This window comes from Cavia porcellus, unplaced genomic scaffold (assembly GCF_034190915.1).
Source record: "Cavia porcellus strain 051 isolate PalLab524CR breed Dunkin Hartley unplaced genomic scaffold, mCavPor4.1 scaffold_16, whole genome shotgun sequence".
NCBI classification, from domain to species: domain Eukaryota; kingdom Metazoa; phylum Chordata; class Mammalia; order Rodentia; family Caviidae; genus Cavia; species Cavia porcellus.
This window is the reverse complement of record NW_026947499.1, coordinates 60,260,365-60,275,235: the sequence shown is the minus strand read 5'-3', so window position 1 is coordinate 60,275,235 and position 14,871 is coordinate 60,260,365. Positions and strand designations below refer to the sequence as shown.

Sequence of the window (14,871 nt, the reverse complement as noted above, 5' to 3'; positions counted from 1 at the left end):
TTCCTGACAAAGTTCAGTGAAGTTCAGTATTTTCAACAGCAATTCTCAGTGGAGGTGATACTTCCCCATACACTATCCTGTGGTCTGGGGATGGGAGACCGCCGCGCTGCAGTTGGTGGTGGAGATGGAGCCCAAGGCTTTGTGTGCAAGGAGCAAGCACCCTACTATGGAGCTACACCCCAACCCTGCAGGAGCACCCTGCAAGAGCACTACACCCCAGCCTTCTACAATAATGGGGAGCAATGCTAGTACACAGTGACAGCTAATCCTGTAATGTGCAGGACAATGCTACACAACAATCCTTTGTTCCCAACAAGACTTCTATATTCTTTTCTGAGATATGATGTTTGTGCATCTTTATGGTTTGTCCCACAGTCATGCAACACATGTATATAAAGTGCAGTGGACAGTCAGGAGAAAGAGTACTTCCAATTTCCTCAGTCATGACTATGCGCTGGGAACCTTCATTCTGCTAGTCTTAAAATAAATCATGGGGTTTTTTTTTTAACCTATAGTTACTGTACCATGCTACAGACCATGAAACTAGTTCCTTTATCCACTGGTGTTTTAGTGTTTCCTATCTAACTCTGTCCCACCCACCAGTACCAGTTCCTCTATCTTTGAGATCCATTTTATAGTTTTCATAAACAAGTGCGAGCACCTGGTATTTGTTTCTGGCTTATTTCACTGAATGACCTCCAGTCCTATCCACACTGCTGCAAACGCCAGGGTTTCATTCTTTTTTTAAGGTGAAATAGCATTCAGTGATATCCACTCATCCACTGACAGACACCTTGCTTAATTTCAGATTTAGACTGTTACGAATAATGCTGGAATAAATATAGGAGTGCTTGCAGATCCTTAATGCAATGATTTCACGTCCTTTGGATATATAACCTTTAGTGAAATTTCATGCTATGCATCTACTTTCAGTTGTTTTAGGAATCTCTGCGTTACTTGTCATAATGGCTATACTAATTTACATTCCCACAAACAATATACAAGAATTCTCTGTCTCCTGCATTCATGCCAGCATTTTTTCTCTTTGATAACAGCTATTCTAAATGGGGTAAGGTGATAGCTCATTGCGCTTTGATTTGCATTTCCTGATTATTAGAAATATTAAGCATTTTTCATATACTGTAATGGACTGGTTGACTATATGTCTTCTTTTGAAAAATGCCTATTCAAATCTTTAACCTATTTCTTAACTGGATTGGAGGAGTGTTGTTTTTGAGTGCCATATATTTTCCAGATATAAATCCCTTAACCAATGAATAATTTGGAAATCCCTCCTCCATTTTGTGTTTTGGGGTCCTATCCAAAAACCTTTGCCTACATTAATTTCTTGAAGTATTTTCCTTGTTTTCTTACAGGAATTTTATCATTTCAGGTATTACGTTTAGGACTTTGGTCCATTTTGGGTCAATTTCATGTATGGTGACAAAATCTAGTTTAGAATCTAGGTTCGTGTGTGTGTGTGTGTGTGTGTGTGTGTATGAGGTTCGTGTGTGTGTGTGTGTGTGTGTGTGTGTGTGTGTGTGTGTGTGTGTGTTACACTGAATGTATATATTGCCCTTTCTCCAATGCATGCTCTTGGTACTTTTGCTATTATATTATGTGGATTCATTTCTGGTTTCTCTGTTTTGTCCCATTTTTCTAGGTGCCAATCGTTATGCTAGTACTATGCTATTTGGGTGACCACTATAACTCTGTAGAACGTTTGTGATGCTTTCTGGGTTTTTTGTTTGTTTTGTTACTGTTACAGTTTTTGTTTTTGTTCAGGATCACTTTAGCTATTCTAAGTCTTTTATGGTTCTATATGAATTTTAAAATTTTTTTTATTTCCATGAAGAATGTTATTTGTATTTTGGGAATGTCATTGAATTTCATGGGAATTAAACCTGTAGATTGCTTTGGGAAGTACAATTATTTTAACATTATTAATTATTCTGATCCATGAGCTTTTTAATTTTTTGTCTGTAATTTCTCCATTAATGTTTTATAATGTTTATTGTAGGGTTCTTTCACTTTTTCAGTTAAAATTATTCCCAAATATTTTGATTTTTTGTAGCTGTTGTGAATACAATTGCCTTCTTGATTTTTTTTAGATTTTTTTTATTGGTACATAAAATGCTACTGAATTTTTCCTGTGATGATTTTGTGTGCTGAAACTTCACCAAATCCAAATATTAGTTCTAAGTAGCTTCTTGATGATATATTTAGATTTTTCTATATATTAAATTATGTTAACTACAAGCATGAAATATCTGACTTCCTCCATCCCAGTTTTGATGCTCTTTGTTTTCTTTCTTTGCCTCATTTCTTTTGCCTAATTATTCTTGCTAAGACTGCTAACACTGTGTTTAACAAGAATGGTATAAGCAGACAACCTTGTCTTGCTCCAGATCTTAAAGGAAATGCTTTCATCTCTACCCTCATTCAATATAATATTGGCTGTGAATTTTTAATATAGAGCTTTCAGCATTTTGAGGTATATTCTTTCTTTAGCTAACACATTGAGTAGCTCTACCACAAAAGGATGTGGAATCTTATGACCACTTTTTCTGCATTTACTGAGAGGATCGTACAGATTCTGTTCTTCCTTCTATTGACGTGGTGTAATACATTCAATAATTTATGAATGTTAAACAATTCCTGCATCTCTGAAATGAATCCCCTTGATCACTGTATATGCTTTCGTTTGCTAACACTGTATGTGGTTGAAAATTTTAGCATGAATGTTCATCAGAAATACAGGTCCCTTAGGGTTTTTTGTTGTTGTCTTGTTGTTGTCTTGAGGATGAGGATGTTGTCTTCATCCTCATCATGTGTAGCTCATAAAGGAATTCGATAGAGTTCCTTCCTTTTCCATTTTTGGTTCAACCTTCTTTTTTTTTTTTTTTTTTTTTTTTTTTTTGTCTTTTTCGTTTTTATCGGTACCAGGGATGGAACTCACAACTGCTTGCTTGCAAGGCAGGCGCTTATGCCGCTAAGCTAAATCCCCAGCCCCTCCTTTTCCATTTTTGGAAAGAATTAGAATTTGCTCTTTTCTGAATGTTTCATAAAATTCAACTGTAAAGCCATCCTGGATTTCTTTCGACAAGAAGTGTGCCAGTTAATCTTAGTGATCAACTTGACTGGGTTGGGAGACTCCTGGCAGGGTACTAGCTTCATCTAAGGGTTAACTTGGAAGGTGAATGGAGTACGAGGAGGTGGGGCGTACGTAGTGGGAGGACATGGGGCTACTTGAGGACTATAGCTCACCCTTAGCCCCTTCTTCCTGGGCTTTTCCCTTGTACACTGTTTCTGAGTCCCCGTGACATGAGCAGCTTTCTTCCACCCTGATGCCTCTGTCATGATGCTTCTGCCTGGGAGCCAGCCAACCATGGACTAAAACCTCTGAAGCCATGAGCCAAAATTAGCTTCTCCTACCCTGGGGAGTGGCTGCCAGGTATCTGGTCCGAACAACAGGAAAATTAACCATTACCAAAGACTTTGCTGTTTCAATTTCAGTACTTATTGAACTGTTTAAATTACTCATTTTATCTTTATTCCACCTTGTATGTTACATTGCCCGAGAATGTATATATTTCTTCTAAGTTTTCCAATATTTTAGCCCATGATTGTTCATAGTAACTATTCAAGATGCTGTATTTCTGTGGCATCACTTATAAATCTCTTTTTTTTATCTCTGACATCATTTATTTGGCTTTTCTCTGTTTGGTACTGTAGCTAAAGTTTTGCCAATTTTCTCTTTTGAAAGAGCTAACTGCTGTTTCTTGATGTTTTGGATTTTTTGTTTCAATGTTGTTCATTTATGATCCAAACTATTATCTGTTTCCCTCTATGAATTTTGGACTCAGTGTATTCTTGATTTTCTGAGTCCTTAAGGTTCATTCTTAGGTTTTTTATTTAAAAGCTTTTTCTGATATAAACTTTATTGCTCTAAGTTTCCCTCCCAGTACTTCTTACACTATATCCACGGATCTTGACATAGTGTGTTTTCACTTTAATTTTTTTCAAGAAATTTTTTTCTTCTAATGTCCTCAATTAGTCATTGACATTACACGCTCATACAATAATGAACATGAAACAAGTGTTTTATTTAAAAACTAATTGATGAAGGAATCAATAAGATGTTGTAACCAGAGGCTGGGGATTTAGCTCAGTGGCATAAGCGCCTCCTTGCAAGCAGGCAGTCGTGAGTTCGATCCCTGATACCGATAAAAATGAAAAAGACCAAAAAAAAAACAAAAAAGATGTTGTAACTAGTTTAAAGAATTCAAACAACATGCAATCAATCATCAGTCATAAATGAGGGAATAAAGGTGCAAAGATAGATACAAAATCAGCCAATATCCACAGAGACATAATTAATTATATACTCTCTGTTGAAAACCATTTGAATTTCCATGGAGAAGAATAATCTGCATTACAACAAGTACTGTCTAAGAAATTACAAAGAAAACAAAAGGCACAGACAACCTGGAAGGGGATACTTACACATATTTTCCTGACACTCCTTTTTTAACATAAATATAATTTGCAAGACATAGTTGCAAAACTTTTAATTAAATTTGAATTTCTGGAATTATAATTAACAAGTAAAATAAAGGGATATCGTACTTGGTTTTGTTTGTACTTTAACTAAAAAAATTCACTTCTCTTATGACAGTGATATTTATACTATCAATACTTATACTGCCAATACAACAACTGAATCAGCTGGCATTGATAGCTATGGAATCCAGTGGTGTTAAATATTATATATAATTACAAGCATTAACTACTTGGTTGTGTACTTGGAGTATTACAATACCTTTTGAAATATATGTTATTATAAATTATCCTTTTTTCTGTACATTGGAGTTTGAACAATGCATTGTCTGTTTTGAATAATGTACATTATCTAAGCTATACTCTTTCTAGCACATGTTGTGGTATATAATCATTACATTTACTGCGAAAAGTTGATAGATGTACATAATACATCTTAATTCATTTTTTACATCCTCTCTCTCCCTGCTTCTTCTAACTCCTGATCTACTTCCCACTTGCATTTTTACAATTTTTTCTTCAATTTTTTTCATCCACTTTCCCTTTCTTCCCTCTCCCCCTCCCTTCATCTTTTGATTAAACTCTTCTCAAAATCATAAAAGGAGCTTTAGAAAATATTTGTTTCAAAAAGGACTTAGTAGGTTGATTAGGTTGAGAATCTCCAGCCTGAAGATTAGTTATTACAACCTAGATGAGGTAAATGCAAGTAGCAAAATCAGTATTAGAAACCATGATCTTGAATGTATATCTGTCTCTCTCTCTGTCCTTCCTCCACTTAAACACAAGCATACTGCGGTTATAAAAGCTTCCCCTGTGAATATGATGCTGACTTCTGATGGCCCCTTTAAAGATCAGAATATTGAGTTAACATTCATTTCAACATATTTTATGTAAATTGCAATGCAAAAAATAAAGACATGATTTAATATAACTATTCCAAACCAAAAGCCACTTTCTTTATGATATTCTGATAAAATCCAGATTCAGAGACTAGGAGACATAAAATCCAGTAATGTCAGGACTCTTAAGAGTCCTGCATTGTGCTCATTATCTATTGTTGCACATAAAATGACTCTAAAATGTAGTGGCGTAAAGGACCATAAAATTTATTATCTCTTCCAGTTCCTTTTGGTCAGAAATTTAGGAGTTAGGTTGGGTGTTTAATGTGATGCTGTAAGTGACAAAACTGTCCGAACATGGATCTTCTCCCGATCCACCCTCCTTCACACCTGGGTCAGTAATTAGGTGGCTCTACATTGTGAAGGCTGAGGACTGGTTCTACAGTCACAACTCACACAGCTTCTTGGAGAGTTTTCCATATTTAAGTGGAGTTAGGCTCACCTTCAAACCTCCCACAGAGCTTCTTCATTCCTGAGTTTCTGTGGATTGACTGGCATGTGTAAGACAGTTGTTTCCTGACAGCTTTCAGATGCTGTAGCTCCTGAGCGCTAGGCTACTTTCTGCCTGTAACTGTGAAATGTGAAAGACAGCTGGCTGAATACAAAACTCTTCAATCATTCATTCATTTAGAAATTTGTCCCAGTTGCCTTGTGATCAGCTGACAATAGTTACACTGTTGTGTAACTATTTTTCTTTTCTTTTCTATTCTTTTTCTTTTTTGTCTTCTCTTGGGAAGGGGCATTTTTAAATGACTTCCTTTTTCAAACTAGATGCCTAGACATCTTTATTTATCTTTCCTGTGTTTCAGTTCTTGAAATGAAAACTTTTCTTTCTAGTCCATCCAGGTTACTATAACAAAATATCTTAGTCTGGGTAACTTATAGACAACAGAACTTTGATTTTCTTAAGAAAAAAAAATTTCAAAGCAGGATAATAGGAGAGTAACAATAATTAATTTTTTGTGTGTTGTTATCTTCAAAGTAGTTACTCAGAATACAAAATATAGGTAATGTCCAAACAACGTTCTTTTCAGTGAACTAGAGAAACTAGCTGTATATCTTAACTATCTTGTACATACATATTTTTTCTTTTTCCCTGTCATCCTTTCTGCTATCCCCTATCTGTTTCTCTTTCTTTTTGAGCAACTTCTTCTCATTCCCATTATCTAATGTACATTTTGGACCTTATTTGCTTGTTCAGCTTCTCACACTAGGAGACAATATGATGTTTACGCATGTGAGTCTAATTTATTTCACTTATGAGTATGGCCTCCTATAAAATCTCCAGTTTATCCTTTATGACTGAGTAGTACTCCACTGTATAAAAGACCTCTTTTTTATCCAGTCCTTGGTTGATTTGGGTGTTTCCAAGATTTTGCTATTACAAATTGTGCCACTATAAATATGGGTGCACATATATCGCTATGTATGATGTTTTTAATTCTTCTGGGAGACACCCAGAAGGGGAATAACTGGATTGAATGGAAGCTCCAATCCTAGTTTTTTGAGGAATCTCCACACTGATTTCCACAGTGGTTGCACCAATCTGCACTCCCACCAAAAGTGGAGAAGGGTTCCTTTGTCCCCACAGCCCCTCTGGCATTTGTTATTGGTTGATTTCTTGATGACTGCCATTCTTTATGAAATGACATGGAATCTCAGCATTGTTTTAATTTGCATCACTTGGATCAGCAATGATACTGAACATTTTTTCCTATATTTATTTGCTGTTTGCATTTCTTCATCTGCAATGCATGTATTCATCTCAGATGCCCATTTTTGGATTGAAACAGAACTTTACCTCTCACTGATCTGGAGAGTGGGGCTCAAGATCTAAGTGCTGCCGGGCTGGTATTGGGTGAGCGCCGTTCCCCTTCTCACCTTCTTGCTGAGTCCTCATGTGGTGGGAGGAGCACAAGAAACAATCAGGAGACACAGTCACCTCCCAAAGTCCCCGCTCTAAAACCCATCTTGAGGGTTAGGATTTTAACCTATGAATGTGGGAAAGACAAACATTCAGAACCTGAGGAATATATCTACTTCATTTTGAGACATTTTCTGATGAATTTGAACTTCTAAATTTAAATTTAATGTATCATATTTAATGTTTCTCTCATAACTTTCAGGACTTTTTCTGGCTCATTGTTCTTTTACTCCCTAATTTAAGAATACAAATAGTATAAATGTTGGCCCTCATTCACCTTTCTTCTATGTTTATATTTTTAGGATCATTTTTTAAACTTTGTTCTTTTTAGTATCATTTTAGTGAATCCTGTCAGTAAGCTTTTCAGTGTTTACCTGGCTGTCTTTAGTCACGTTTATTCCCTGTTTTTGATTAATTTTTTAAATAAGGACAATTTGAAGTAAAATAGAGTTGCATCTCCAGGGAAATGGAGTAAATGTAGCATTTCTTATTCTTCTTGCTAGGTACAACTAAATACTCTCAACTTGAAGGCAGGAAGAGGAGGAAAGCAGGCCAGTCAGGGACCAGGAGCACTTGGAAAGGCTGTGATACCAGCTCCCGAGTTTTCTTTTGGAAAGTACTTGAAGAAACACAGGCTCTGCAAAAGACACCATTAAGAGGCCAAGAAATAATACAAACTGAGAGGAAGCATTTGTAAACCTCACATCTGACAAAGGACAAGTAGCTAGAATATATAAATAACTCTCAAAACTCAATAGTTAAAACAGCCAATTAAAAATAAGCAAAAATCTAGAGAGACATTTTGCAAAGCAGGCTGCAGTGATGGTGCATAAACCCATGGAAAGATGTTCATTGTGCTTGTTTACTAGTGAAATGCATGAGAGCCACAGTGAGCTGTTACTATAACCAAAATAAAAAACAGTAACACCGCAAGAGAGGAGAGTACAGAGGAGCAGGATCATTTTCATGTGCTGGGGAAAATGTCAAATGGCAGTGACCCCCAGTAAAATAGCTCAGCAGTTTCTCCAAAAATCAGATATGCAACTGCCATCAAGTGATTGTAGTCATGAGCACTTACTATAAAGAAACTTTATGATACATACACTGAGTACAGTACAGCTTGTGCATGAATATTCATAGCAACTGTATTCGTGATAGTTAAAATCTAGAAACAACCCAGCTGTCTTTCAGTGGATAAGTGGTTAAACCATGTAAGATGAGTCTATATCATATAATGCTACTCAGCAATATAAAGCAACAAATTATTGATACATGTAACAGCTTGGACAAATCTACCAATGTTATGCTGAGGGGAAAAAGGCAACTCTAAATAGTTACATATTCCACTTGCACAACACTTTAAAAAAAAAGAATAGAAATGATACAGAATTTAAAAAAAAAAAAAAGTAAGAAATTAACACTAGTTAATACATTGCATATTGTTACCCCAGGATTGACCATATTATATAAATGGAAAACACTAGTGGTCCATGGATGTAAAAAGGGTTAGGGTAGAGGAGAATCAGGGCTGACTGTGAAAGGGCCACACCCTGGGAACTTTCTGTGCCTGCACATCAACGTTGGGTCCTAGTTGGATACTATACTGCGATTCTGCAGGATGTTAACATTAGGAGACTCAGACGAAGAATCTGCAGGATCTCATGTGTATAACGTTTTCCTCTATATTGAAGTAACATTTCCCACTTTAGTCATTGTTAATTATGTACTTCCAAATGTTGTACAACATCACCTCCATCCAAGTATAATTCCAGAACCTGTTCAGCACCCTACGGGAAATCTGGCAGCCATAAAGCAACTATGTGCATGAAGAGCAGAAGCTCTATCTGAGACGGGCATTCCCCATGATCATGCCGCAGCCCTTGGCAGGAGGGTCGCTTTCTTCCTGGGAAACGTCAGAGCTCTGCAGGACAGTCATTCCCTGAACGATCTGCTTCCCCAGCCTTCCTTCCAAGCTTTCTGTCCTTCTGCTGCTGGCTTAGCTCTTTCCCACTGCCTCGCACAGCCAGGAATACACGGGCCGTGGCTTCTCCAGCCTCGGGTGCATCCCTACTTAGGACAGATCAAGGCAGGCTACACTTTTGAGTGTGTCTACGGTGGAGTCACGACACCAGCCAAAATAAATAATAGAGGTCCTTTGTGACAGCGGTCCAGTCTGCTGCCTGAGATTCTGGTATTTAGAGGGGAGGGCAGTTATTTTCAAGACTACTGAGCTAGGAGTAGCCAGCAGGTTAATACCTGGAGGAAACTATGCCCCAAAATTCATTCACAAAACTCGGCCATTTTTCTTAGTTAAGCATTCCTGATTGTTACACATTTGTGAAGGTTTCTAGAGGAACACTGACACTTGCAGCAGCTTTTTGTTGCTTTTTGGGAAGGGGAAAGAGGGCGCCTTGGAGTTTCCTATTCTTCACTTTTCACGGACGCCACTCCCTGCATTGTTTCTTAGAACTGCATTTGAATCTATGATTATCTCCAAATTTAAAACGTCAGTTTTCTAAAAGGGAGACATAGTAAAGTATTGTGAGAAATGGAAAAAGGCTTTTGTTATGTCACACTCTCCTGCCCTGCAGTGCTATCTGCCAAAAGCCGTTGATCTTAACTCAGCCATTTCTCTTAGCATTTGCTCATACTTTTAAAAAAACAGCTTTACATCATGTAATGACTTCCTATTACTGTGTATAACAATTTCAATTTCTTCCAATACCATTTCCTTGGGCTCCCCTCAATCCTCTCAATTTACAGACAATATAGCTGTTAGCAAATCGGTATTTACAGTTAGGATTCTATATTCACAGATGTTCTGTTGTCTTTCTGTTTTCCTGAACTTAGGTTTTTCTTTGTGATTTTTTCCTCCTTAGTTTTCTTTGTATTTGTTACTAATTCTTCCCAAGTTCTTCTGCAATTTCCTGTATAACTTTTTGCACCAGGGAGCATGAACTCCTCTTTCAGGACCTCCCTGTGTCTCTCTGCATGGCCAGTGGTCACTCTGCCCTCCCTCTGCAGTCACCTGCAGAATTTCCCTGCTTTCTCTTAGGTTGCGAGCCCTGACTTCTGCTGTTTCTGAGTTTATGCGTGAGTTCCGTGGAATGCATCCTCTAGGAGTTTTATCATGTTAAAAAAATTTGGACCACAAATTTTGTTTGTCAATAATGATTAGTAAAGCTGGGAAACATTTTAAATTAGTACACTGTCAGAAGGCGTGATGATACAAGTATCTCCTATATGTTTGTTTCTTGAGACAAATGCAGACTTAACTGGTTGCCTCACACCTGGACCGCTGAGAGGGCTTCATCATCTTTCTGGAACTCTCCATAAATATTTTAGAATCTCATTCCATTGCCGTGTATGTGCGTGTGTGTGTGTGTGTGTGTGTGTGTGTGTGTGTGTGTATGTCCAGCCACATTTTAGGTAAACACACCCTAAGCAATGATGCCTGGGGAAGATGTTTTGAGATCCTGTGTGTTTGCAAACATCTTTAGCCACACGGTTGCACAAGGTTGTGGTACAGACTCCATTCAGCTCATGCTGGCCCCCAGCTGGTCCCTGCAACACGGCAGACCTTTGTGCTTCTCTTTCTCTGCTCCTCGAGGTCTGTGCTCAGATGATCTCAGGGACCACCCTTTGTAGATCACAGCCCTGCCCTCCCATCTCCTGTCCTGCTTCATCTTATGTCCATAGCATTTATCACCCCCTGGCATACTATGTATTTTCCTGTTTTGTTTTTCTGCCTTCCTCACTAAACAATAAGCTCTAGGCAGCCAGAAACTCTATATTACTCAAATACATCGCAGCACCTGGGATAATGCCTGATACATAGTAGAACATCAGAATGTATTCACTGAGTGAATTAATAATAAGTGCTTACTATCTCTACAAGATACCAAAATAGTAACTTGCTACGATAAAGGATAGATTTGCTTGATATAAAGTCAAAAACTTGCTGGTCATACCACTTGAAGACCTAAAGGAGATTGCGGAATCTCTTCTTTTTAGATTTCTTTTTAAACATGACATAGGCCACTGCTTGGTGTTTGTGGCTCCTTGCGCATATGTGGCTATTCTCAGCAGGGTGCAAAGCAGCCTCACCTCTGCCAGGCTCCTCCACTCGGTTCACCTCTGGCCACAAACAGGGCTCTGGCAAGTATCACCCACACCATGCCTTGCATCATCTACTGCTGGCTTGTTTCACTTTGGGCTTCAGTTGGGCCCCAGTTGGACCAAGTCATCTGTGGCCGTGGCTTTGGGCAGACCTCTTCCATAGAAGATGATCAGAAGAGCCACCTACTTTATCCCCAGCAGCCTGGGTCACAGCTAGCGCCCCCACCACACACACTTACATGCAAACACGCTCCATGCTTCACAGACTCCCACACTCATTCCAGTGCAACAGTGAGGGTCTTTTGATTTTTCATTTCCAAGGCAAAATAAATGTCTTGGCTTTTCAGTCCTTGGCTTATCTGTTGTAGTGTGTGACACTTAATGCTGCACTGACCATTACTAATTTCTGCATAAGAATTCATTGAACACATAATTTTTTATAATATACAACACTCACATATGGTAGTATATGGTACCACTGGCTGGTGCCATAACACAGAAGCTTATTTCAAGCTGAGTAAATCTTATCTAGAGAGGAAGATGTAATAAGATGCTGGCCCCAGAGCAGAATGAAGATATCCATCATTGTGTTCTTGCCACAGATTTTCCTGATCCTTATCCTTTACAGGTCACAGAGATCCCATCATAGGTGTGCATAATCAAGTGCCTTTCCCAAGCCAAAGATATCAACTCAAACCACAGATGACAGCAGACGCCTTTAAATTTACTCATCCCAAATCCTCTCATGGAGATCTTAGCTCAGGCTTCTGTAACAAAATGCCATGTGGTGAGCAGATGAAAAACAGACATTTAAAAATCCAGGATCAAGGTGCTGGAAGATTTGATTTCTGATGAGAAGACTTCTAGTTTGGAACCTCACATGGCAAAAAGAAAGATGATACTAAAACAAGGAGAGGGAGAAGAAAAGGGAGAGAGAGAGAGACAGAGACAGAGACAAAGACAGAGAGACGATTTGGCCCTTCTTTCAAGGGTGCCAATCCCAATCCTTTTCATGAGAATTCCATGGTAATGACCCAGTTACCCCACAAAGGACCCATCTTCCAATACCATCACACTGAGGATGACAGAAAAAGAGACAATCTCCTCCATCCACAGAAGGGGAGATTTGATTTGTAAGTGTACACACAGGGACACTTTGCATGTTAGGAAATATGATTTCTGACAATCTGAGGAAGCATGGCTACACACCCCTGGGCACTCTCAGGTAAAAGAAAACATGGTGCTTATCTGAAATCTGGGCCTAACTCACCGATAGACAGGTTTTATTTTAAGAAAGTAATAAAAGTAATGTGATTCTACCTTTCAGAGTTGTTTATCACTTGCAATTTCAGTTCTGGTGATTGCACAGTAGTAAATTAGCTAACTGAAAATTCAAAGATTATATCTGCATCCAGACAGACCATTCATCACACTTAGCATTTAGATCTCAACAGAGCTTTCCATATATTTGCCAAAATGCCACTGAAGTAATCACAGAAAGCTCCCTGTTTTATTCACCTAATGCTTTAAATATTGTCAGTAGCTCTGGAATTTAGACTTATTGGAATATTTTAACAATCCATCAATCTCTTTAAGTGAAAGTTCCATATAACCACTCTTAGTTCGTAAATACTTACTGATTTTAATTGTATACTAAAATGGAGTGCATTTCAGTAGTATGATGTGTGCCTACCCAAGAAAGCAATGCAAAGTTGTAAAAATTATCAGCGTGTGATAGTGTAATAGTGGTAAGGGTTTTAAATATTATCAAGTATTTAGCAAGTTGTATGGGCAATATAAAGTTCAAAGTACATGTGGTGTTGATGTGTTTACACTCCATATGATTTTTGCAAACAGGCAAGTTATTCAATAAGCTTAGCCAGTTTTGAAACAACAAAATTAAATATTAAGTAACAAAATGACCAAAATGTGGTCACTGAATTCAAATACTTCAGTTAGAAAAAATATGGGTTTGTACTTGAAAAATATTTCTGGGCCAAAACTGTGCAGGTACTTGTCTGAAAGTTTCAGAAGGAGAAGTGAGATTTAAATCTATTTCAGTGCCAACTGTCATTTGGAATCAATCTATTCCAGTGGTAACTTGTCAGTTTATGTTACCTGATCCATGTGTAATAATAGAAATTATAGGCACCTAGTACTTTTTTGTATCATCTTCCTAGACAGAGACTCACCCTTTGTCTGCCTAGTTTTGGATACACCATTGTCTATCCTTCCTATATCTGCCCTTCAATGTCTCTTTTTTAAAAATTAGCATTGAAATTATTATCTTTTTTTAATAAAGTTAAACCTAACTTTAATTTTCTTTTTTATTTCCTCTTCTTTGGGAACCACTTGGACACAATGAAATTGGTCATAGACGTCTCCTCAACTGATAGTCCTTGGTCTCCACCAGCAAGGGTTTCTGCCTCTTTATCGGAAACCCCACCATTCTCTACCATGTCAAGCATCTTCTCTCTGACTGACCAAAGTTCCATGGACAGGACATCCATTGACCGATTAGTACTAGCCCCAGAGGTCACCATCCCCTCTAGTGATCATTCTGCCGCTGATGAGTTGGCCCTGAAAGTTTCACATTCGCCTATATCTTCAGATGATGGCAGGTTGGGTACAGATGGTCAAGACATAACCAGTGACCAAGATACAATGGACGTGTCAAACACTCCTCCTTTGTTGGGAGAACTGGGACTGAGTGAATATGTTTCTATCCCAGACCATTTCTTGGAGAGAACCACTCCTGTCCCAGCTTTGCACTACATCACCACTAGCTCTATGACCATTGCCACCAAGGGCCAAGAGCTGATCGTATTCTTCAGTCTGCGTGTTGCTAACATGCCCTTCTCCAATGACCTGTTCAATAAGAGCTCTCTGGAGTACCAAGCTCTGGAGCAAAGATTCATGCAGCTGGTGAGTGGACACTGCTTATGATTCTCACTCGCAGGAGCTGGCACAAGGCAGGCACTACGGAACTCCCAATCTCCCTAGAGAACGATCTCCACGGTGGCAATGGCTCACAGGCATGCGTGAGGACCTCAGGCCTACTGGGGATTATTAAATTATCCTTTGGAAGGGACGCCCTTGGACGTATCTTCTTGCTGTCCACTCTAATTCAGATGCACAGAGGCATCGCACAGTGGTTACCAGGCTAGTTAGGGACAGCTTCAGACAGAATCCAAGTCTCCCAACAGCCAGTTCCCTGCTGTATCCTCAGCACCAGGTCCTGTGGGCTATGAAACTCTTACTGCGCATACAGACCCCTGACATCTGGTGTCAGAGCTGGTGCTGATTTCAATAGGTCATGTCAAATTTGTCACTTGCAAATAATAGTCTCATTTATACTGCTCAGGCTGC

The 14,871-nt window shown here is 38.6% G+C and overlaps 1 protein-coding gene and 1 long non-coding RNA gene across 3 annotated transcripts in view; one reads left to right on the top strand and one right to left on the bottom strand.

Moving 5' to 3' along the window:
• The window catches only part of Impg1 (interphotoreceptor matrix proteoglycan 1), a 137,470-nt gene that overhangs the window by 102,829 nt on the left and 19,770 nt on the right, over positions 1 to 14,871 (top strand). For both annotated transcript variants that reach the window (XM_063226925.1, XM_063226926.1), the window contains exon 13: positions 13,880 to 14,427. In XM_063226925.1, the coding sequence (XP_063082995.1) occupies positions 13,880 to 14,427 (548 nt within the window). The remainder of the gene's footprint in view (positions 1 to 13,879; positions 14,428 to 14,871) is intronic.
• Positions 1 to 14,871, bottom strand: part of LOC134470760 (uncharacterized) — a 39,228-nt gene that overhangs the window by 15,134 nt on the left and 9,223 nt on the right. The gene's annotated exons all lie outside the window — the stretch shown is intronic.